Raw genomic sequence first — 10,041 nt, forward strand, 5'->3', positions numbered from 1 at the left:
TACTGAGGCACCAAGTCTGGTTTTCAGTCTGGTTATGTGCTGGGGGGGGGGGGGGTACAGTTGATCTCTCCCAGTTTAAATGAGCACCTGAGAAGGAATCCTTTATTAAAAGTGCCAAAGGACAATCCTTTGTTCAGGAAGAAAACCTACTCTGCTTTGCAAAATTTGGACATTTTTCAAATTATGATTATGTTCTTCATATACACAATAGGATGGAATATGATTTGGATTTAACAAAAAGGGCCTCTCTTAACAAAAAGGGTCTCTTTCTAGGTAATCTCGATGATGGTAAGAACTCAGGTTTTCTCTGCAAACTTGGCAAAAACAAAATCCCACCAAAAAATGGAAGTGTGTGAATTTGAAATAACAAGACCTCAAGGAAAGGGTAAATTTCTCTGATGGGTGAGAACCAAAGTTATACACATTTCAGTAAGCCTCCCCCCACCATACACACATTGAAACCCAATGTACCGTCTCTCTTTGGATTACAAAAAAAAAATGGGGAAAGCCATACTTTTTTAGCATTGTACATTGAGAAACCCTAAACCCAACGTTCCTTGGAGAAATGGTTGATCCCAGGCCTGGGCTAGGAAAAAAAATATAGGCTGCACCTCAATCAGCTTGTCAGAAAGGAAGGAAGTGCTCAAAAAATGATGGGAAATGTTAAAAAGACACAGAAACTAACTTGGAGGGGCCTCCACCGGCTGAATATGGGACAATTTGAACATCAAAATAAACAATGACAATGAGAGATTATATACTATGAAATAAAATAGGAAACTATAAGTTCTCATTGATAAAAGTAATATATACAGTCAGAGAAGAGAAAGTGCTTGCTTAGAATACTGATTTTTAAATGTGGAAGAAATGATAGAAGCAGCCTCAAATTATTTCCCTATATAAAAAATACTAATTATATAGGGAATGGGGTAATTATACAGTGGAACAAAAGCATAGACTACCTTACCCAGGTGATCAAAGCTGACATAAGCAGTGATAGAACAAATTGGCACTGTGTGTCATTTAATGGAATGCAGTGAACCACATCATGTGTCATCAGAGGGAACACAGTGTGAATCATAGACTATTGCTTCCGTGATATTCCTGCCCAAAATGACTCTGGTCATGAGGACACTGTGCACTAACCCAAACTGAGGGGGCATTCAACAAAATAATTGGCCTATAACCAGTTCAATGAGGGACTGAGGAACTGTTCTAGATTGAAGAAGGCTGACAAGACACTACATCTAAAAGCAACACTTAACCTTGAATGAGATCCTTTTATTATAAAGGATATTATTGGAACAGGTGGGTAAATCTGAATAGAGTCTCTGTGCAAAGACAAGTGAAAATTCTTTGTACTGCTCTTGTAATTTTTCTGTAAGTTAAAATTAATTCCAAAATAAAAAGTAAAAAAAAAAGATAAAGATGAGTAGATAGATAGATGAAATCATTTGTGAGCTCATACTTCTGATATGAATGTATAATGCTTTTATAATAAAGAAAAACAGATAAAAATTTGTAACATGAACACAATTGTGATTGTGTCATCTTCACATGTTCCTGAGCTTGTTAAGAGTTGATAAGTGGACAACCATAAAGAAGAATGAAATCATGGCATTTGCTGGTAAATGGATGGAACTGGAGACTATTATGCTAAGTGAACTAAGCCAATCCCAAAAAAACCAAACACATAATAAGGGAGGTTAGGGAGGGGAAGAATAGAAGCTCATTGAATTGGACAAAGGAGAAGAAAGGGTAGGGACAGGGGAATGGGAATAGTGAGGAAAGCACTCTACCAACTGAGCTATATCTTCAGCGGGAATGGGAATAGTAAAGACAGTGAAATGAATTGGTTGTAACTTTCCTATGTTTGTTATGAACATACAACCAATGAAACTCCACATCATGTTCAGTCACAAGAATGGGAGATTATACCCATGCATGTATAATATGTCAAAATACACTCTACAGTCATGTATATCTAAAAAGGACAAATTTTAAAAAGTTGATGAGTGGAATATTTTTAAATCTCTTTTGACATTTATTTTCATAAGCTGAAGATAATGAGATAATGTGTGCATATAACCCTGAATTAGTCTGCCTTGGTTTTCCTCTAATGCATCTCCATGTCATTCAATATTAATTGTACTTCACACATTGCCCCTCTTCTAATTGCTCTTGGAGGTGAGCATGGGCACTGGATGAGGAGGACAGTCTTTGCCCACAGTTGGAAACTCAGCACCTGACTAATACAAGAGGCAAACCCCAAAATGCAGAGTTTTTTAAATTCTGTTGCTCTAATATTTGCTTAGTCAATCATAGTCACTTGAAGGTATACCACAGGTTGAGTACCTCTAATCTGAATATTGAAATCCAAAATGCTCCAAAATCCAAAACTTTTTTTGAGTCCTGACATGATGCCATAAATGAAAAATTGCACATAATGAAAGTGCTTAACACTCAAAATAAACTACTGGATGAAGTCACCTTTAGGCTATGTGTATCAAACGTATATAAAACACAAATGAATTTGGGGTTTACACTGGTGTTCCATACCCAAGATATTATAGATATAGACATAGATGCAAATATACCTAAAATCTGGAAAAAAAATAAAATCCAAAGCACTCTGGTTGTAAGCATTTCTGGTAAGGGATACTAACCTGTATAAGTATTCTATTCAAACATAAAAATAAGATTGAAGTAGCAACTTGCCATTAAAAGAGTTAATTTCAGATATATCAACATGAAACAGCTTTATAATTTCTAAAATTTTTCTTCATGCAGGCTGTGATGATCGTCCTATTTCACATTCTCGTCATATTTCAGATTTTCCTGTAACTTTCTGTGACTCATTAGTCCCATAAGACCCGATCCATATACGAAGATGGAGAAACCTCAGAAGCCTAATGTTGAGTGAAAGAAACAAGACACAAAAGAGCATGTGCTGAGTAAGTCTGTTTGAGTGAGGGAGAGGAGGACAAACTCACCTTGGGTGTTAGGAGCCAAAAGCAACCCAAGGAGGGGTGAAGTCTGACAGGAATTGGGCATGGTTGGAGCCATGCTGACAAAACACAGTCTCACTGGTTCCTGACTGTGTTCACTTTGTGAAAATTCATCCCACTGTTTGCTAAGGATTTGTGCAATTCTCTGTATTTACATCGTATTTCCATAAAAAGGATTTTAAAATGGCTCTGCCACCATTTAAAATGTTATTGCTGATGCCTTCCACAGCTCCTACCTTCTTCCCACTCCCAGGGCAGGATATGGCTTTCTCTGGTCTACTGAACAGCTAGCTGGTCTACTGAAGGACAGTGTGTTCTTCATATGCCTCCTACTTCCTCCTTCTAAGTGCCAACTTCTCTGGTGCTTTGGGGGTGGGGAGAAGCAAAAAGGACACGGACAATGCCTTCCCAGTTAACTAAAAGTGGAAGCCAGTCCTGCTCTCTGAGCCTCAACTACAGAGTCCACTTTGGGTCTGTGGCTTGCCTTAACACTTGGGCTCACTCCTAAGCATCTTTCTTTCCTGTTGTTTGACCACCTCTCATAGTGTTTCTCATAAAGGCAGCATCTTCTGATGTCCCCCAACTTTAACACTGTACTGCTGAAGTCTCAGTGGCAAGCCTGTGGCCACATCTTTCACTGCACCAAGAAAGAGGGAAGCGGGGTTGTCCTGAGAATCTCCCTCACCACACTTCTGCTTTCCAACTCTTCCCTCCTGGTTGAGTAGCATAGTAGGGTACATGAGCAAGTCATATGCTCAAGAAGCCTTCCAACGGGAGAGTGAAATACAAGATCCCTTCCTCTTAAGCACCCTTATCTAAATTTCTATTTCTCCTAGAGCACCAGCAGCTTCCTCAAGAGGAGGGGAGAGCCTTATTTTATGAGTAAGAATACTCCAAATTACACATTCGTCACTTTGCTCCACATGAAAAGAGGTCTCATGGTTAGTGTCAGAAGTAGCACTGAGGACTGGGGCTGTAGCTCAGTGGTAGAGCGCTCACCCAGCACGTGCAAAACCCTGGGTTTGTTCCTCAGCACCACATAAAAATAAATAAAGTAAAGGTATTGTGTCCAACTACAACTAAAAAATAAATATTTTTTTAAAAAAGAAGTAGCACTGAAAGCCAAGTTTTTGGAGACTTCAGAAAATACCTTATTCTGTTTTTAAGAACTATGGATCTCTAAATTCTGACTATTCTCATGGTAAATTTACCAGTCTTGAAATGCTTTGACATCTACCTTCTCTCTATAAACAATGTGAAATAAACCAATTGTATCACCCTAAAAGTAGTAATCATTTTTGTCCCCAACTGGAAACAATCATTCTCAAGAAATTCACCTTTCCAGTACCATGGTGAAAGTGTCCTGTTTTTCTATTTTTTTGTTGCCAAGATAGTCTCTCGATCTTATCTTTCTTGTTTTATGAATTGGAGTTAATTGTGAGAAATTAAGGATAAAAGTCATTTGGAAGGTTAGGAATTTTTCCATTCCTTTCAGGAAATATGCAACTAAACTCTCCAAGTAAATGAATGCTTAAGTAGTACTCAGTCATTCTCTTCTAAGGCAAACTATTTTTGGTTATTTGGCAGACTGCCTGGATCATAGGGCTGCAAACATTATGAAATAGTTTACAGATATGTTTGCTTGCTACTGATGAGGTGTACAGAAAATGTTCAAGTACTTTTTTATTTCCTCCTTTGAATTTTTCTCAGAATGTCATTTATATCTCTTGTTCTCAAATTCTTTGAATAACAATCTCGTTCGTAACTACTTTTAAAACCATATATTACAATAATGAAATTGGTTCAGAAGTAATACAGTTGTTTAAGTTCCAAGTATTCAAGTTAAAAACCGAGTCTTTTTTATATTTTATTTTACAATTTTTACCCTGGCTAATTTTAACAAGGATTTGAAATTACTGGCTTGTTATTCCAAAAGACCACGTAACTGATTATAATCCCAAGGGTACGTGTAACAATCTTTATTCTCTTTATTCAAGTTCTGAAATCATATGAAACAACATCTCTTATGGCATTTATCAAAGAGAAGAAAATCATAAGGAAATTCAATTCTGAATCAAAATAAAGGCAAGAGCCTAGGAGAATTAATGATATTGTAAGGAAAACAAAGCTAATTGAGAAAATATAATAAAATTTGAGATATCTAAAATATAATAAAAGGAGTTAAAATAAATATTTTCTATGGTCAGAAGATTAAACTTAACCAATGAGCTGTGTTAGACACAATGAACTCTGTGAAAAAGAAGGCTACTTTGAACTCACTAGGAGCAGGAGATTGAGTGACAGGTGGGGAGACAGAACCTCTGCCAGGAACTAGTCGTCCTGACTTGGAAGAAGTCAGCAAGCATCTGAGATAATGTAACCACACAGAGGATAGTAAGGTCAAGGCTCGGTGAAACAACCAACAAGAACCAAAGAAGAGTAGAAGGCTAGGTAGGGGTTTGGGCAAAACTGGAACAAATGTAAGAAAATCCTATTGGAAAGGAAAGGACAGGAAAAAAGAGGTTATTGAGTCAGGCAGATGGATAGTTGTCAAGTCAAGGTCAGTCCCTTGAATTTAGAACAAGGACAAGTGATTTTGAGCATAACACTTGGAAATAGAAACTAATCCTTTTTATTTAGCTTAAACTAGCTTCACTGTTTGTTTTAAAGGGTACTATAGTTCTACTTCCTCTTATCTGCATCTGTAAAATCCCTCAAATTCTGAAAATCAAGCTTTCCTCCAAATTCAATGCAAAACTCCTTTGCCAGGAAAACATGGCTGGGTGAGACTCAGTTTAAGCGATTAATTATTTCTATTTGTATTTTCACTTAGTGCGATTATTTATGTTTGCACACATTGTTATTTTTGAACATCCAAAAGCTCCTGAATTCTGAAAAAAATCACAGGGTACTATAGTTTAGTAAAGGCTGAAAAATCACACGTCTCTCTGGAGACAGGTAGTACATGTAGAACTATCTGTGGTCCACACGGGGGATCCATTCAGTGATCTACCTGTGTTGTACACATAAGCTAAGGGCCAAAGACAACGTTTCAAACTTATATACACAAATGTATTATATTTGACAAAATACACAAAGATGCTTGAAAGATCAAAAGTAGTAACAGCCAACTCGACTTTGATGAGTTATACACAAATACTTTCAACCACAAAGATGTATCAAATAATTATTCTAGAAAATTAATTTCTAAAAGATTTTACAGCTAAGAATGATATTTAATAAGGGATGTTAGGTGTAGCTACCAAAGAAAAGATTTAACTCTGACCTTGTTTTTTTTCTTAATATTTTTTAGTTGTCGATGGATACAATATCTTTATTTATTTATTTTTATGTGGTGCTGAGGATCAAACCCAGTGCTTCACACATGCAAGGTGAGCACTTTATCACTGAGCTACAACTCTAGCCCCCTGCTCTTGTTTTTGACATTGCTGACAATAGTTTACAAAAATACAAAACAGGGGCTGGGGTTGTAGTTCAGTGGTACAGCGCTTGCCTCGCATGCATGAGGCCCTGGGTTTGATCCCCAGCACCACATTAAAAAAAATAAACAAAAATAAAAATATTGTGTCTGTCTACAACTAAAAAAAAATTTTTTTTAAGAATACAAAGCAGAATCAGGAAATTTAACTTTGAGCTGAGACTTCTGTAAGTCAGCTAACTTAATGATTAAATGTCATATATTTCCACAGAATATATTTTCCAACCAATGAAGAGTTTAAAGATGACTTCTGGATTGAGTTTAACACTGCCACAAAATTTTGTTCTTGATTTTTAATATACCTGCTCACAATGTCAAAAGAAAAGGCAATTTTAGAATTATGTAAAAATATGGTCCTGGCATCTCACTACCACATTATTATAGAAAAACTTATTTGCCAAATCCAGATATGTTATGATATATATGTGGGTGGGGGTATGTGAGGAGACAGACAAACACACACACACACACACACACACACACACACACACGAAGAAAATTAAACTGAGAAGTTAACATGCACTATTCATACTTCTGCCTCGTTAACAATAATTGAAAATATGTTTTTAACCTTATAATATTGTTACTTGCAACTTAAATGAATATTATCCCAGAAGTTTGAACAGCTAAAGCTATTTGAGCCATAGAGTCATCAAATCTATTTCAGAGATTTGAATTCTGACTCCAGGCCAATTGAAATAATGTTTACATGGGTTTTGAACTGCTATAAAACCCTTTAAGAGAAGTTGCTCCTCGTTAAGGGCCATAAAGATAGGAATAATGCATAGGAGCAATTGGAGAAAACATTTTTATACCCTGTGGCAATATTGACTTTGTTGGACTTTACCTTCATTTAAACTCTGAGAACATCAAAATTATTACTGAAAATTTGAGATAGTCCCTGCCCAAATTTACAGGTTAAATTAGAAATTAGCTTTCCAGATCATGCTTAACTTGAAACTAAAGATAAGCATTAATTTTTTTCACCAAAATAACGTACCTCCCTGAAATGTGTGACAAATGTAATCCCCAAAAGAAATCTCTTTCCACAGTCCAGGGCTTCTGACACTTTCTGAAACTTCAAAATTCTTCTCATTTTCCCCAGTTAGTTGAAGCATTCTGATGCTTCGTCTTTGGAGGTCCTATTTCTTTGGATAAGACTGCTGATGTCTAGTGTTTTCCAAGTTGTCTAGTGTATTGGAATCACATAAGTCTATTTTGAAAGAGAATCCTGGGTGCAAATTGAAATGGATACTAGACAAAGAATGATGTAATCCTGGAACCCCTGCAAACACTAAAAATACAGAGGGAGACTCTGAACTCTTGTTTATGAATAAATACTCCTCTATTAAGTGGCAATCCCAGTAGTGACAGAGACACTTAATTCATTTACTTTTGTAGCATCTCACTACGATTGTTTCTTAAAAGAAATGTAGTCTAATCTCTACAAAGCATGAGACTTTAAGACGTTTTATCCAACTCTTAGTACTCCACATTATAACAACCTTTCCTTGTGGCGCTCTGCATGGTGCCACTCATAAATGGATTTTGTGAAGAGTTTTCTGACAGTGACAAGTGGTTAATCAATTCCATTTGCAAATGATCAGCACAAAAATATATATAGCATGCCACCTTTGCTGCTTTAAATCAAATTGCTCATTTTATTTCCTGAGGCAATTTAGTCTTGCCTGAATGTTATTTATTTTAAAGGTTGATTAAAAATGGTAAAGAAATAGAGCTGGGGATGTGGCTTAGTGGTAGAGCATTTGCCTGGCATACATGAGGCCCTGGGTTTGATTCCCAGCACTGCAAACAAACAAAAGTTATTAAAGAAAATAATGCTATCTGAGCAATTCTTTTGTCCAGTAGAAATGAGGTTTCTCAAAATTACTCATAAAAGTCACTATCCTGTTTTCTTCTTAAATGATAATTGCTAATTGCTCTACTAACTTGCAAAAATTAAGCTGAAAATTCTTCACATATTGGTGCAGCCAACACCATTTGCTAATTTAAATGACAGGTAATTTTTTAAACTACCCACTCAAAACTGAAGTACAAAGAAAATCTGCCTTCTAGAATACTATTCACATGAATTATCTAGGAGGGTACTTTGTAAATATTGGGAATAAATTCATGTATTTTTTTTACCTGAAATTCCACCATAGATCTCTTCTGCTATCCTAGCCGCTTCTTTTCTATTTCCTTTGACGATATAGAAATGGGTTAGGAGAGCCAAAAAAACTTTAATTAAAAGTTTGAAGAAAAAAAAGGTAGCAAACATTGTAATAAAAATGTTTTTAAAGCCATAGAAAACAGGTCCATCTTCCATTTTGGCTTATGCTCTGTATAGGTTCCCAGGACTGCAAAATTTCACTGAGTTATAATTGGTATCATATGACATCTATTTTAAACCTTCTAGCACTCTGTGCTCCTGTTACCGAGAACTCAGTTTGTAGGTTCTAATCTAACTCTGATTTGGCAACTGCAGATACGGACATCCATGGCAACATTAAATAAAGAAATTTCCTTCCAACCAGAAACTCCTAAGAGTTCTAAATTATTATTCAGTACCATCTAACAAGTGGGATTCAGTCCAAAACATTTTTTACTCTTAAATTCCTACTTTTGCTATATTATGTTGGAAAGCAGGGTTGGAAAGATAAAAGACACTTGTCTGACCCCATAGGGACAAAGCAAGTTATTTGATGTTCATACAAAGAAGTGCAAATATAACCTATGTTCTTAGTAGGAAATACTACTCCTGGGAACATTTCATTATTCTAAAGTTTGTGGAGGATTAAAGCTCACATCTAAAATAAGACCAGCTAAAAAAGACTATTTACTCAAAGTCAGTATTTAATGAAAGGTCTATTATCTTGGATGTCTCTCCAAACAAAAACTTGAAAGTGACTGGAAGTGTTAGTTCATCACTGCTGCAGTTTTGCCCATGACAAGTTCCCACGGTAAGGTTCTTTCCCAATCATTCACCTCCATTTCAAGCATCAGTAAAGGTGGAGCATCTTTCTGGAAAATATGGGTTATCCTTGATCTTCGAAGAACCAAAATGAAATGCATAAAAGAGATGCTCTAGGTTCTAGGTGAAGTAACCAAAGATTCCACAAATCAATGGCTTCCCTAACTGGATAATATTCTCTTATCAACTGGCCAATACAAGTGAATTTGATTTAATTTTAATTTTCCTCATAACTATCTCTTCTTTCATTCTTGACTATATTCGATTTTCTAAATTTCTAAAACCTATCACTAAAGCAAATTATTAAAACAAACCAAATAAACCTTATTTAATAAGTGCTTTATGCAAAACTTTGGGAGTTTCTCCTAGCACTCAGGCAAATTAAAATGACTATAAGAACTATTTCACAGCACCATCAAGGCCAACACATGGGCATACATTGAGCCACATGATACAGCTCATCCAGTTCACTGTTATTTTGAGATTTTGAGCTGTTTCCACTCTCAAGGAATGGATATTAACATATGTTTTCTTTATCAAGCTTAGATTATCCAGTAGAA

The 10,041-nt window shown here is 35.9% G+C and overlaps 1 protein-coding gene across 5 annotated transcripts in view; it reads right to left on the reverse strand.

Annotated features, from left to right (window-relative positions):
• Asb11 (ankyrin repeat and SOCS box containing 11) overlaps window positions 1-8,882 on the reverse strand; it is a 69,248-nt gene extending 60,366 nt beyond the window's left edge. For 3 of the 5 annotated variants that reach the window (XM_048796525.1, XM_048796527.1, XM_015488049.2), the window contains exon 1: window positions 8,656-8,882. In XM_048796525.1, coding sequence (XP_048652482.1) covers window positions 8,656-8,836 — 181 coding nt within the window. In that variant the 5' untranslated portion in view covers window positions 8,837-8,882. Of the gene's footprint in view, window positions 1-7,507; window positions 7,937-8,655 lie in introns of those variants that run through there. The other 2 variants (XM_048796526.1, XM_015488050.2) reach the window with 2 other exon arrangements.
• Between the last annotated feature and the right edge of the window lie 1,159 nt (window positions 8,883-10,041).

Source organism: Marmota marmota, unplaced genomic scaffold, assembly GCF_001458135.2.
Source record: "Marmota marmota marmota unplaced genomic scaffold, marMar, whole genome shotgun sequence".
Classification (NCBI taxonomy): domain Eukaryota; kingdom Metazoa; phylum Chordata; class Mammalia; order Rodentia; family Sciuridae; genus Marmota; species Marmota marmota.